General features: G+C 35.7%; 1 protein-coding gene across 2 annotated transcripts; it reads right to left on the minus strand.

Annotated features, from left to right (window-relative positions):
- Positions 1-672: 672 nt before the first annotated feature.
- LOC129260505 (follistatin-like) lies at positions 673-14,238 on the minus strand. 2 transcript variants are annotated; one of them, XM_054898474.2, is made up of 6 exons: positions 14,074-14,238; positions 6,825-7,019; positions 3,650-3,868; positions 2,976-3,200; positions 2,052-2,282; positions 673-1,068 (listed from the first exon to the last, which is right to left on the minus strand). In XM_054898474.2, the coding sequence occupies exons 1-6, from the start codon at positions 14,144-14,146 to the stop codon at positions 746-748; spliced, it is 1,266 nt and encodes a 421-aa protein (XP_054754449.2). In that variant the 5' UTR covers positions 14,147-14,238; the 3' UTR covers positions 673-745. The 2 variants fall into 2 exon arrangements, with proteins under 2 accessions (XP_054754449.2, XP_054754448.2); XM_054898473.2 differs by having other exon boundaries at positions 6,810-7,019.
- Positions 14,239-15,296: the final 1,058 nt, after the last annotated feature.

A 15,296-nucleotide genomic window follows, 5' to 3' on the forward strand; every position in this document is an offset into this window, starting at 1 on the left:
TAAATAACCTTCTCGAGGAGCACCAAATGTATGTTTGAATACACAGCAAAATGAAGATGCAGCAAAACAAATAATGTTTCACAATTATGTACAATTCTATTAGCAGATAAAAAAAATGTTTGGTGAAATTTTTAAGAAAAGAATTTAAAAGATAAATAAGGATTTTGGATATAAGAGTTCGAGATAAAAGGAGGAACAATTAGAAAATTCTGCATTATTTCAGCAAGCTTGAAATAACAAAAAAGCCTCTCAAAAAAGTAAATAAGTATACTACATGATTGAACAAACAAATGTAGCAGTAAAGATGATTTTTTTTTTTAATTATATATCAGAGAGATATTATAAAATCATCGACTAGGAAAGACTTATAAAGTAAAATAAAATTTCTGCGGAGCTGTGAAGCAACTCTTAAGAAAAAACGACCCTTCGCTAATATCAAAGCGAGTAATGATAATTTTAATAATATTGTAATAAAAAATTGTAATAATAATTATTATAATAATAAGATAATAAAAGAACAAATAATTTGAAAGATAAAATGAATGATAGCCTAGAAACAAAGCTTTAGACGCGTTATAAATATGACATATTATTTTCATCATTAAACTAAAATTCAACTGAAAAGACAACTTAAGAGAGCGTTGCAAGTCTTCAGTAGATATTCGTTGCAGCTTTTACCCATGCTCATTAATTAGCAAGTTTCTATTCTTTATTGTTCTTTTCTTCCAAATGTCATTCCAAGTCTCTATGCCTCGCCCATACCAGCTGAAGCAGGATCGGCCTGCCTCTTATTCGAGCTGCCTTCACCGTCACGGCCATCACCGTCAGTCACAACCAGCGGATCCTGAACATCTTCAATCTCAGTTACGATCGTCGTTTCGACTTCGATGATCTCCGTCGTAACGTCCAAATCCTTGTCGATTCGTGATATCGCATTCGATCTCTGAAGCAACGCCGATCGTTCTGTTTTGTTGACCTGACCGAGTGGGACAGCGATTGGCTCGACGATGTCGAGGAATGTTGTGTGGTCGATAGACCCAGTTTCCTCGATGCTGTTTGTGTTTTCCACTAAAATCATGATTATAAGAAAACAAATAGAATTAGTTCGAATCAGAGTCGATGTCAAGTATTTTGATGTGGTTAACTTAAAAGTCATAAAGTTAGACTTCGAAGCTTTTGTTCCTGAATTATCTTTCCGCTCCTACCCCCTTTTTAGATAATTTTTTAGGCTCTTGAATAGTCATTATTTGATATCGACCCCATTGCTCCTCATCCTATATTTTAATTGCACTAACATGACTAATAATTTTTCATTAGTCAAATCTAATTGAATCAATCATGTGAAATACCATATTTAGTCAACTGATATTAATGGATGGCCAGAATTCGGAGATTCGTCTGAAAACAAAATGCATTCATGGCATCTGATGAAATAAATAACGTTGAGGCGATAGATGGTGGTGTTTATAGAAGACTAAACAGAGATAGCACAGATAGTTATGCACTAGAGATGAGTTTTTACATGTTGGAGAAAAACCCAAACTATATATAAAGGGAAAATAATGAAGGGATGATAATTCATTACTAAATATGATTATGGCACAGATTGAAGGAGGGAGCTAGTATGTGGGCTCTGCCCTCTAAAAGCTCCGCGACCGAAAGCAAGGAGAAAAAAAGTAAAATGATGAAATTATTATTTGAGCATCATCCCCAAATTATAGTTTCTTTTTGAAAGGTAAATTTTTTCACTCGCTCGCTTTGCTCACTTTTTTTCTAAATTTACCCACATAGGCCATGCTGGAAATGTCCCTTGAAATGTTTCGCTAATTACGCCATTGAGATGAAAAAGATAAAGAAATAAATGAAATAATACATAATTGGTCCTCGATTATATCTAAGACTGAAATGAACTTATAAACGAAACGATATCATTCGCATAAACTTCGTTACACATCTAATCTCCTTAATTTTGTCTTCTTGAAAAAAAAAAGATTACATATATATAATTGTCTGGAATTTTCAAGGAGGAAAAAGAACAATGAATGTCCCACCGTTGCACGGGCTGCGTCTGTCCACGAAAACGTAGGTATTGTTCGCACACATGTGGTTGTGAAGATGACACTGTGTGGGATACGTAACGCCGTCACTCCCGCAGACGGGACCAGTGAGCCACCTTTCGGGACAGGTGATGTTACACAAGACACAGCGTGGTTCCTCCTCCATGTAATCCATTACACACTGCTTGCCGCGAACACAGCTCAACGCAGAACATGTCGTGAAATCTGGCGGGAAAAGATGTGACAATTATTATTCCATAAATTTAAATTTTCTTATCGATATAATCAATGAGAATTAGGAGCGAGATGACTACCATAGGAAAAAAAGACGGCATGTTACTCAAGCTTAGTGCTCCGTCACATTTTAAACGTCACTTTCAGATGTTCTATTAAAGAATGTACAGTCTAGTCCTGTTATCCTATCACGTTTTTATAGAATAAAGAGATTGTACAAGACTTTTCTGATGACAAATATGAAACGAAATTATTGACAAACATTATTCAAAGATACCAAGTAAATATGTGAATTGCAGCTAGCAAGTAGTTTCTAGTTTCTGAACAAAATTGACACAGCAAATGGCCAATCTATTGCCGAACGATATGCGTGGTAAAAAAAAAATGCTCTCTCTCCAGTAGTTAGTGTTTGTTTGTTCGATTTTTTCCTTGCTGTTGATTTGGATCAGTTTATTTACTAAATAATACACATTTCCAGGGGGAAAATGTCAATGGTTGTCTTATTGTAGAGAGAGAGAGAGAGGGGGGGATAATGGTGCAATATTAACGCCAAACTGACGCGTCAGTCATGACGGTAGGTCTACGTTATTTGTAATAACGCAATTTAGCTTTAATTTGTCAGTCTGGAGTCGGTTCTACTGGTGTAAACGTCGCTTAACGTTGGTCATCGGTCAAAGAACGTACTTTCGCATCTTCCTCTGTGAGCGATGCCCACGGCTCTCCCCATGAGGCAGGAACTAAGTCGGAGATGGCACCGCGATTCGTAGGTGATCTGATCACGACCGCACGCGTAATCGAGATCACCGATGGGATAGCTACACACCGCCCAGCAGAGAACGCAGTGAGGTCGCCCTGTCTGGTCTTCGACGCAACGGCGTCCTCGCGGACACGTTACTCCATCGCAGGATCCTGCCAAATAGAAAGGGATCAGATAAGTGACAGAATACCAACACGTAGTCATTACGGTTGTGATTATATTATTGGTGAAGCCACAGAGGAAGAAAGAGGGTGAGAGAGTGTGGAGGAACAAATTTGTTGACAAAATATTTTGAATTTTAGAAATTAGCACATATTAAAAATCGTTTACTTGAAAAATAAAAACCTTGGATATCACAAGGATGCAAATAAAACCAATTGAGAACCAGTTATTTTGTAAAACATTTTTCAGCACTTCTTTGGTCGGACAAAATCATATTCACCAACACCATGTGCATATTGTTTAATCTATTTATTTTTACATTTTTTTAGTGTACGTAGACATTTTTCTTTTAGTATTGTAGTCCTTAAGATAATCGACATTGTCTCAGTGAGAGCCTTTGCAACAATGAAGAACAATTTTGATCTCTACATGCCCTTACTCTGACATCGTCCGTAGTACGCCACTTCGACCTCGCTGGACCGGTGACACCGTTCGGTGCGGAGGTCGCATATTGATCGGTACTGGAAGTTATCCGTTCCGCATACCGGTCCGTCGTACTGAATGTCATCGCACCGCGGCTGGCAGATGCAGCGGGTCCGGTTGTTCGAGTCCAATATGCATTTCTGGTCATCGCGACACTGCATCTCTTCACATGTGTCTAGAATGGGGAGGATTATTTGGAAGAAGGAGAGCAATAATGGAAGAGGAGATTTATGAGAGAGTTGGAGTTGAACAATAGTGACGGATGACAATTCAATGGTGATCATTACTATCACTAATTCAGTATTTTATCTTATATTATGATTTCAGGCACAGTTTACATAGCGAGATCAAGTAATATCTGATAGGTAAAACCACGAGGGTAAACATCAAACTTACGATATTTGAGATGAGATGGGATTTCGGGGAGCCAACTACCCCCTAAAGACGACAACAAACAAATCAAGCGAGAAAAATAACAAAGTGCGACCCAAAAATTAAAAATTCAACTCGGAAGATCTCGGAGGATAAGTGTAAACGTTTCCAAAAGACAAAACAAAGAGTACGCTATACAAACGTCCACTTTTTATTTTTGTTCCATTTTTTTTTACAAATCAAAGAGAATTTAATTCGTGTTAGTTAAACATTCAATAGAAATGTGTCAGATTACATTAGTATTAATATCATCATACATGTCATATCTTTACGTACGCTACAATGTTGATATATGAATCTAAACATGACTTAGGCAAAACAAAGTGAAATAGAAACAATCACAAAATTGATAAGTTATGTTAATGTTATCGTACAAGATGTCTACTCTAAATAAATAATAATCTAATATTAGATATATCAAGGTTCGTGGATATAAAATACGGGTTGATATGAGTATGGAACATTTACAATCTACAGGATGGTATTCTAAAATATCAATAGAAGACTTCCAAGCGCCTAGGACACCAATATTCAGTGCCTGGATAAAGCGGTATCATATGACCAAATGAATAAGATCCAACGTTGAATGAAATTTCGGGTATACAAATCTTCTTGCTTGTTTTAATTGCTTTTTAATTGCTTTTTTAATTATTAGTGAGGTCTATTTCCATTTTTTTTTTTGGGGGGGGCTAGTTGATAACCATTTCTTATTCCATTTGTTTCTTGCTAGACAGATTTTTGAGGATGCAACTGTCGATCCATTTTAACTCCATTGTCAACCGTTTTGTGTCGACAAGAATAAAATGTTCAACAACGTGAACCCCCGAAAAAAATTTACGGGGTTGTTGATGATATTCTTGTTTTCTGTTTATGAAAAAACAGATAAGAATTTAATTAAATAAATAATCTCTTGTAATCTTTCTTTCATATATAACTAAACATGTATATATTACAAGCCTGAAGGTATTCATCTAGAATGCTTTTGGTGTTCTTAATAAGTGTTTCAATTCAGGTAACATTCAAAATTGAATATAAAAACCTTGTTGGTATTATCCCAATTTTTAATTATCATTTTTAATCCGCACTCTTCATCGTAATGTGGTTAAAGTGATATAAATACAAATGACCTCATGGCAAGATTATAATAAATTGTTTTAGTATTACTAATCTGATGTAAACCGATATCTATTATAATATTTGATGTTTAACGAATGATTAGGATCTATAAAATGATATCATGTTAGAAATTATGGATAGTTTGAGGAACATGGACACCAAGATACAAAGAGAATGCATTTATAAGTCAATGTGTTACCTCCTGTCTCGATGATAGCGCCATCTCGTGTTCTCAAAAAGAACATGATTCTTATTTCAACCAGAGAAAAAAAATAAAATAGACAATTAGCCGTCGAGACAACTTATAATCTCACTTTCACATAATTTTACTTTTATAGTTTTCCTCACCAATTTTCTTTATGAGCTTCCTTTTCTATATCTCTTTTTTGTCAATACCCTCCTGCTCCTTCTTCTTCATCTTCATCTCCATCTTCTTTTTCTTCCCTTCTTCTTCTTCTTCTTCTCTTGTTCTTCTATTCCCTCTTATTTTTATTTACCTTCATTTTTACTCCTCTTCATTTGAAAGACTTGTTGATTTTTTATGTAACTTTACTTTTTGAGATTTCAAAATCGGTTTGAGTCAGAATATTTTTCAAAAACTGTCAATATCTATGAACTCCGGGATCCGATAATCGATTAATGCTTCTCAATTCATATTACTTACGATACGATAGATACTGTATGGATGAATTTCAGTTTGTCCAACTGCATCCCAGCTGTATCCAAACTATCGTGACTATCAGAAAATTTCTATTTAAACTTTATTTTTACGAGTTTTTTTATACGATGAAAAATCAAAGGGGAATAATCAAAATTCGGCGTAAGTATTGCCAACTATTAAACAACAACAACAAAAACAACTGGCTGCTGTATTACGTAGAATTTGAAGTATCCTTATCTCAGTTGTGTCCCTTAGTGGTATAATTCGAAAAGTGTTTCCCAATTTAATTCACTCAGTTCATATCAACAGGTACTCTTGTTTTGCTAATTCTCCTCAGCAGGAAAATAGGTAGTTGTTGCTTTTACGACGGGAAACTCTCTACAACGCAGAGAAAATGCAATTAAAATCACAAAAGAGAGCTGGGAGGCATTTCTCGAAAGTTGGTGGAATTGGACAGCAGATCAACCGAAGATTTGCACCGGACGAACAATTGCAAACGGTCGTTGTCCAGAGCCAAGAGATTCCGATGCTGTCCCGGTCCACTAACTTTCGACAAAAGCCTCTCTCACCTCTCCATTGTGTATTACCTTGCATTTTCAAAGGATTTGGTTTGTTGGAGAGAGTTCCCCCGTAGTAAATGCGAAAAGTTCGGAATACAGCTTTGACGGACGACCGCATTCCTCGAAGACTTACCGATTGAATAATTACGATAAAGGCACACCGACAAAGCCAACTCCTAACCGTTCAATGGTATGTCATTGGAAACAACGCAATGGATTTGATCGGTCTGTAGTCGGTTTCGCGGGTGCGACTGTGTCAATAGTATAATATACATACCCTGTTTACATTAGGGTGGGGTGGGTGGGCGTGGTCACGGTGCAATACATGATGACGAGCGTGCACTTACCACTCACGGACTCACCTCGGCACGGGATACACTCAGACAATGATATTCTGGATGTAAACAATTTCCTCATGAGATTACCCAAGTCGAGATCCTGGCTCGACCATGAGATCGTCGGCCCTTGCTTGTGACAGCATTCTTCCTGCGAGATGTTGAGCTTGACGAGCTGGGAGCACGGGTTGCCGTTCTGGGGAGAACTCCAGCACACACCGCCTGGATAAAGAGGAGAAATTATAAAAATTCAATATTTCAGAGTGATGATTTTCCGATGACGGCATCAATAAAAGGGTCATCATTTTTTTTTCAATATTTTTATTCAAGCTCAAATTAAAACTACGAATCTTTGTCATGAGATTCGTTATGTCTTTTCTGGTTTTGAGTTGCAGCTTGTGTTATATCTGACTTTTAATAGAGAAATGAGCTGCAGTTTTTCTTTTAATTGATTTTCAAAGGTCAAGTCCACCCCAGGAAAATGCTGACTTGAATAAATAAAGAAAAATCTAATTAGCAAAGTGCTAAAAATGTCATCAAAATCGGATGTAAAATGAGAAAGCTATGACATTTTAAAGTTTCGCTTATTTTTCACACAACAGTGATATGCACAACTAGGTGAGTCAGTCGATGATGTCCATCACTCACTATTTCTTTTGTTTTTTATTGATTGAATTACACAATATTTCATTTTTTATATAAGGACCAACTTGACTGAACCGTATAGTATTAAACAATACTAATTCCATATGTTCAGGAGGGAATTATCGTTGTATCACTTGACAATGGGGAGAAAATTAGAATATTTCATATAATAAAATACAAAAGAAATAGTGAGTGGATGACGTCATAGTCTACTCATTTGCATATTAGCCAGATTGTGCTTATAAATGTTTTGTGAAATTAAGCGAGACTTTAAAATGTCATAACTTTCTTATTTCACATCCGATTTTGATGAAATTTTCAGTGTTATGCTTGTTGGATTTTTCTCTTTTTATTCATATCAACTTTTTGTTGGGGTATACTTGTCCTTTAAGGAGTTCGCTTCTTTACATATATCTTTATGTATGAAATCAGCACCACTAGCAGGGGCCGCGGAACCGGGGGGGGGCTTCAGCCCCCCACTTTTTTCCAAAACCGTTTACAAAAACGCAAAAATTACCATATGATTGTGATTTTTAGCATGGTCAGCCCCCCACTTTTGGCTCAGCCCCCCACTTTGAAAACCGTTCCGCGGCCCCTGACTAGTGAGTTCAGAGTGTTCTTAAAGACTGTAAAATTATAATGTGAAGTGCCGTGTATTAACGAGACTTCCTACAGTCTAAGTACTATCTAGAACAGTTTGTTAAATAATTGATATCAAGTAAAGTCTTACTAAAAGTAAAATCTTCTAAACCTTGGATGATGAAAGCAAAGCCTATGTAGTCGCTTGACGCCGCAGGCCATGTGCTAGAAAAGAGTCGTAATCGGCAGATATGGTGTTTGAAAATGTATAAATTTGTTTCATTATCTTACAGTAAAAAAGTTGCGTACAGATAGGGGGCTTGGGACGCTTGCCCGCCCCCCCCCCAAAAAAAAAAAAAAAAAAAAAAAAATCACGACCATGAAAAAAAAGAGAAAAGGAAAGAGAAAAGGGTGAAATATTATATTATGTTTTTGATATCATATCAACATTTATCATAAAAACTTGATTTTTGTAATAAAATTGTAGATTTTTTATATAAATTTTTGCCAGATACGCCATTTCTGACCCCCTCAGAGTTTTTGTCTCACCTGCATAGCAGAGTGAGACTATAGGCGCCGCTTTTCCGACGGCGGCGGCGGCGGCGGCGGCGTCAACACCAAATCTTAACCTGAGGTTAAGTTTTTGAAATGACAGCATAACTTAGAAAGTATATGGACCTAGTTCATGAGACTTGGCCATAAGATTAATCAAGTATTACTGAACATCCTGCCTGAGTTTCATGTCACATGACCATGGTCAATGGTCATTTAGGGTCAATGAACTTAGACCATGTTGGGGGAATCAACATCAAAATCTTAACCTAAGGTTAAGTTTTTGAAATGTCATCATAACTTAGAAAATATATGGACCTAGTTCATGAAACTTATACATAAGGTTAATCAAGTATCACTGAACATCCTGCATGAGTTTCACGTCACATGACCAAGGTCAATGGTCATTTAGGGTCAATGAACTTTGGCCGAATTGGGGGTATCTGTAGATTTACCATCATAACTTTAAAAGTTTATGGATCTGATTCATGAAACTTGGACATAATAGTAATCAAGTATTACTGAACATCCTGTGCAAGTTTCAGGTCACATGATCAAGGTCAAAGGTCATTTAGGGTCAATGAACTTTGGTCAAATTGGGGTATTTGTTGAATTACCGGCAAATAACTTTGAAAGTGTGTTGGTCTAGTTCATAAAACTTGGACATAAGAGTAATGAAGTATCACTGAACATCCTTTGCGCATTTTAGGTCACATGACCAAGGTCAAAGGTCAATGAACTTTGGCCTTAATGGGGGTATCTGTTGAATTACCATCATAACTTGGAAAGTTGATGGATCTTTCTCTTGAAACTTGGACATAAGAGTAATCAAGTATCACTGAACATCCTGTGCGAGTTTCAGGTCACATGATCAAGGTCAAACGTCATGTAAGGTCAATGAACTTTGGCCACGTTGGGGGTATTTGTTGAATTACCATCATATCTCTATAAGTGTATGGGTCTAGTTCATAAAACGTGGAAATAAGAGTAACCAAGTATCACTGAACATCTTGTGCGAGTTATAGTAGTTTTCAAAATCAGCACTGCTGCTATATTGAATCGCGTGATGCAGGTGAGACGGCCAGAGGCATTCCACTTGTTGGCTCATTACGCCACTGATTTCAAGGGTACTTTGATCATGGGATAACATAGCTATATATGTCTGTCTTCCTCCCTCGCTCGCTCGCTGCGCCCTCTCGGATGATGATGTTAGTATGTTTGATGTCTTGTAAAACAAATTCAGCAGGCGCATTCGCCAAATGTTCATAAATTATTATTGTGGTTCTATAACCCTTCATGCATGGTGTGATTTGATGACAAATCATCATTTTTACCATGTCTAATATGCTTTACAAAACCAAAAGTGTTATTTTTCATGAGCGGTATAAGATGGTATAATGACATAAAAATACAATAAAAACAAATGAATTCGGCAATTGAGGCAAATTGTTATTTCCAACGTAGCTCGTGTGTAGTGTATATTTAGGATATGTTTCATTTCCACCACGATTGCAGTGAACACGATTTGTCTTTGCATGGTACAATTACAAGTCCCCCCCCCCCTCCCCCCCCCCAAAAAAAAAAATCAGGCAAACAAACTGACAAACATTAGTTCACAACTTATCTAACGATCTCATCCCAGAAAAGTTCAACTTTAAAGGACCTTATTCACCTTACAGCCAAGTTTCCGAACTAATGTGAGTCATTTACGGTTATGTGAGGCTAAAGTTAGTTAAACCATTGGCAGAATTACCCGCAGGCAACTGTCCAAATTTCTATGTTAACACAGATAACCTATTGGTCAAATTGAATACCAAGTTTGTCAATTATAAAAGTTTGTCTTCCAAAGATTCCCTTAAAAGTAATGCTCTTCCAAAGATTCCCTTAAAAGTAATGCAATAAATGACAGGTGATACACATATTTTTTTTCCAGGGGGGGGGGCAAGACGGGTAAAAAAATCGAATATTCTCAAAAGCAATAGGGCAAAGCTTTTGCATTTGAAGGATTCTTTGAATTCTAAACAAATATTGGGTAAAAATGCTCCATGAGGTAATTATGTTTCCAACCAACAATGACCATTTCTTTTAGGAATATTTTTTTATCAAGTGTGATAAAAAATTTTCCCATTCTAAAATAATTGCTGCTTTTGTTAACCTTACTGGACAATATGCTTCCCGCATTGGGTAAAATACTGCCCAAAATTGGCTGGACACATAATTATCCTCAAGCTGGTTAAAATATTACTCAATATTTTTTTACAGTGTGCACCCTTTTCGTGAATTTCTTGAAAATGCTCAGTAAAACAATGTAAGTTTTCAAAATCCCCTCCCCTCCTTATTGATTAAAAAAAAAAAAATCAGTAAAACAATGTAAGAGTTCACCTCCCCCCGTGCGTACGGCCATGGCAATACCAAGGACGTAATACCACATTTAGTTCATCGGGGAAGCCGAGCCAGACCGACAAAAACTATTACGTTATTAAAAATGGTATACCACCGATAGTTTGCAGTCGGTTTCGTTAGTATGACTTGAGCATTATCGAGAACTTTTATAGAGATTAACAGCTGCTACGAATGAGCTTCTCATGCAGGCTTAGTAGTATTTGGTATTATAGAATTTGAAAATGATTTTCATTCGAGAAAGTCATGTTTTCTGTTGCATATCGTTGCAAATCTATTATTCACATTGATGTCATATGGACTTCTTCATAAATTATGTTATGTGGCTTGTCATTGGTAACGATCCCTTACGCGGTTTGAATTCTTTCTTTTTATAGAGAATCTTATATTCTGGTAAATTTCGGAAATACGGGGAAACAGCGAGAGAACAATGCGCGAATGGGGTGACTAAGCGATACAAATCCATGTTTCGGCCCGACAGACTGTTCGGGTCCCGCCCGGAAAACAACATCAAACATGAACATGGTCGAGAACAACGATATTGACAGAACTACTTAAGAAGACTCTAGTAGTGCTAAGGACAAGTCACGGAACTGACGTCGGGACAGATGTCGATGGTGACGCCAGATAAACGACCATCGAAACCTTGCTTGTGGACAGACTTGATTTTCTGAAAGGAACTGATGGTTACAAAACATTCATGTTCAATAATTTGCTGCGTTCATAATGGTATCAATTTCAGACCTGTACCCCACTGGGGACTTAGATGGCCATGTACCCCAAGAAATGTCACAATGTCACTACCAAGAAAATTATGAGAAAAAGAAAGTGACATAACATCGGTCGATGTGGGGTACACTGTTGAAAAACCCCTGATTTTACAGAAAAAACAGAAGATTTTGCAAAAAGCAACAACAGAATCATTCTGTAAATTCATAAAACAGGAATTTTTCTGCAATTTAACATAACAGGTCTGTTAAAAAAGGGGGAAAATCTGTTTTATATAAGGAAATTCGTAACATTCCATTATTACACCAAATACCAATTTCCTGTAAGATTACGCAATCTGGTAAGATTACAGGTGTTCTCGAGACTCTGCTGCAGGAACTTCTTTTATTTTAAGGATAAATTTTCTAACAGTGTATTTTTTCTATGTGTCTGTAGCATTAGATATTACAATGATTCATCTTTATTTAATTGGAATAAGATCAAGTGTGAAAGGGGGCATTTATTGTCAAATTTGCATTCATTACCCGAGGTTCAGATGATCGTTCATGGCAGACTTTTTCTTTGAATCGGTAACCTCTAAACCAAACCATAATAAATACTTCCAAAAGACTCCATATAATGATTTAATCTTTATGTCATTGATTTTATATCAAGCCAACGTTAATTTTATCTGATAAGAAATTCACACTTTGCATGACGGTTATTATTGCTAAAAATTGCAACATTTTGAGAGTTAATTTTGAAGAAAAAAAATGACAATGACAAATGTATAAAATACAACATATTATTATAGAATAACCTCTACATAATTCCATTTATAGTTTTTTAACTGTATTTGTAAATAAATACATGGATATATAGAAAACACCGAATGGATGAATATATGTCTGGAAGAAAAAATAAGCTGAATAACCAGCTTACTATGTAAATAAATACATAGATAGATAAATATATGACTAGATAAATATATATAGATATAGATAAATAAATACATAAATAAATAATTAACAAATTCAAGAACTAAAACAATATTTAGTGAGTGAGTTAATGGATAAGTGAATGAATAAAGGAATAATTGAATAAATGTATTTAATATGAATAAATTCATGAATTCATAGATTCATTTATTCATTCATTCATAAGTGATAAATAACCATCATTCCTGATTGTCGTTCTCTGACTGGTGGACGCCCAAACCATCAAATTGTTCTCAAGATCTATATCTTCTACCTGTCAGTCGAATGTTAACTATGATTGAGAAGTCGGTGCCTCTGATTCACTTGAAAGACAGAGGCAGCATCGAAATCTTCATCATCGTCATCATCAATGTCTTAATTATTTTCTGCTCAAATTACATTCTAAGGAATGGTTTATATCCTGATCGGAAAATACAGATAATAAACTAATGGTATATTTTTGAAACTTCACATGCCGCAGGTAAATGAAATCTGAAATGGATGTTTATACAGTAGTATGCAGGTAGATTGATATCAAGAGAAGTCACAGCAAATGTATAATTATGGCAAGTCATGAAGATACGATGGATGATTTCAAGTCCGGTGTTGGCCTTGGTGTTGGTGTTGGAATTTGGATTACTTCCCCTAGCTTCAAAACGTATACAGAGTTTGTAAAACTGATCCAGATCATATTATTGACAAAACATCAACTATAGTGAGTGACTTTTAGGGACCATCTTCATTTTATGTTTGGTGGTTTAATCGAGTAAAAATTGACACACACACAAAATTTGACACCAACACCAAAAGGTCAACACTGAACTTGAAATCACCGTGTTGCCGGTGTAGAAAAAAAGAAGAAGAAGCAATTACTAGGTGGAGGTTCAGATAGAATAGAATTGAAATGAGTTTACACAAGTGATATTATTTACTTTTTTATACCTGTACATCAATATATTGAAAATGTCTTCATTGTTTGCTGTTGGTTATTCACCATGGATAAAAATAAGTAACTTGATCTAAGTAAACAGTGTCGTTACACTGTTAAAAAAAAATTCTACTTAAAAAAACCCCAAAATTACTGCAGCAGCTAGTCTCGAGAACACTTGTAATCTTACTGCACTGTGTAATCTTTTATACAAACATTTGTGTAAAATTACAGAAAAATTAGAATTTGGTGTATGTAAACTTGCAAACCTGTTCTGTAAAATTGTAGAAATATTGAAGAAAATCTTTCCTGTTATAACAATGTACAGAATGATTTGGTTATTTCCTTCTGTAAATTCTGTTTTTTAATTTTTCTTCTGTAAAATATTCTGTTTTTTCTAACAGTGATTGAAAGGCAGTTTTGTAACATAAAATTCTACTGCGTGTTAATTCAAAGTAACAAGTAGATAGAAACACTATTTATTTACCATCTGCAAGCTGTATTCCACAAAATGTCCAGATTGATATGATGGCAAAGACTTGTTGATTATACCGCCTCATTTTGTGAAGTTATCTCTCGCTTTCACACCTTTTTGCTTCAATGATATGCAAATCGATAGGTCCGATGCCCAAACTCTCTCAAGATTGGTATAATTAGCGGATGTTCTAAGACTGGTGATGAAGTTCTTCAAGATGACATTCTCCGAGATGAAAATTTCCAAGATAACATATATCAAGATCAATAAGACATGCGCAAGATGCTTCTAAGATATAAAGCAACTTCGGCGGATTGGAATGATATATATAAGAGGCCTCACGTATGGATTTGTAGAAAATGAAGTTATGAATGGCGCTGTAAGTTGGCTCCCAAACTATAAACATTTTCAGTCATCGAGCAATGAGTTGAGATAACGCTGTAAAGAATTTTGAATGCCTGATGGTTCACGAGACACGAGACAAACCAACCAATCATGGGTCTTCAACTTCCATCTGGAAGCTGGTTAAAGATTAAGAAAATAGTCAGACACGAGATGACGTCGATGCCTTGCCAATACCCTCACCCCCCCACACACACACATTGTTTTCATATTTTTGTTTTCTGCTTTTGTCTGAATTTCTTTGTTCGTTCTTTCTTCTACTCAACCATCCCTATCTGTCTCTCTATTCATATCTCCCTATCTATATATATATTTATCTATCTATCTAACTATCCATCCATCCATCCATCTATCTAACTATCTATAGATCTATCTTTCTTTCTTTCTATATATCTATCTATATATCTATCTATCGATCGATCGATCTAGTAATCTACCATTCTTTCTTTCTCCCTTGCTATCTATCTATTTATCTATCTATCTATCTTATTATTTATATATCAACCTATCTATTTTTATGTCTATATATCTCTATCGATCTACCTATCTACCTACCTATATACCTACCTATCTATCTATCTATCTACCTACCAATTTATCTATATATATATATATATATATATATATATATCCATCTATATATCTATGTATCTATCAGTGTATCTCTATCAGCTGATATCATCTTAATTGTAATACCTCTCCTTCTGAATATATCTGTCTGAAAGTGTTATGGTAAAACTGTAGCAAGAATTTCAGGGAAATCGTTCCCTCCGTTTTCTCATTATTAGTTGCAGGTTTCCTATACCAGTCCGGTGGTGAAGACAGCATAATTA

The sequence above is a fragment of the Lytechinus pictus genome, chromosome 5, assembly GCF_037042905.1.
Source record: "Lytechinus pictus isolate F3 Inbred chromosome 5, Lp3.0, whole genome shotgun sequence".
NCBI classification, from domain to species: domain Eukaryota; kingdom Metazoa; phylum Echinodermata; class Echinoidea; order Temnopleuroida; family Toxopneustidae; genus Lytechinus; species Lytechinus pictus.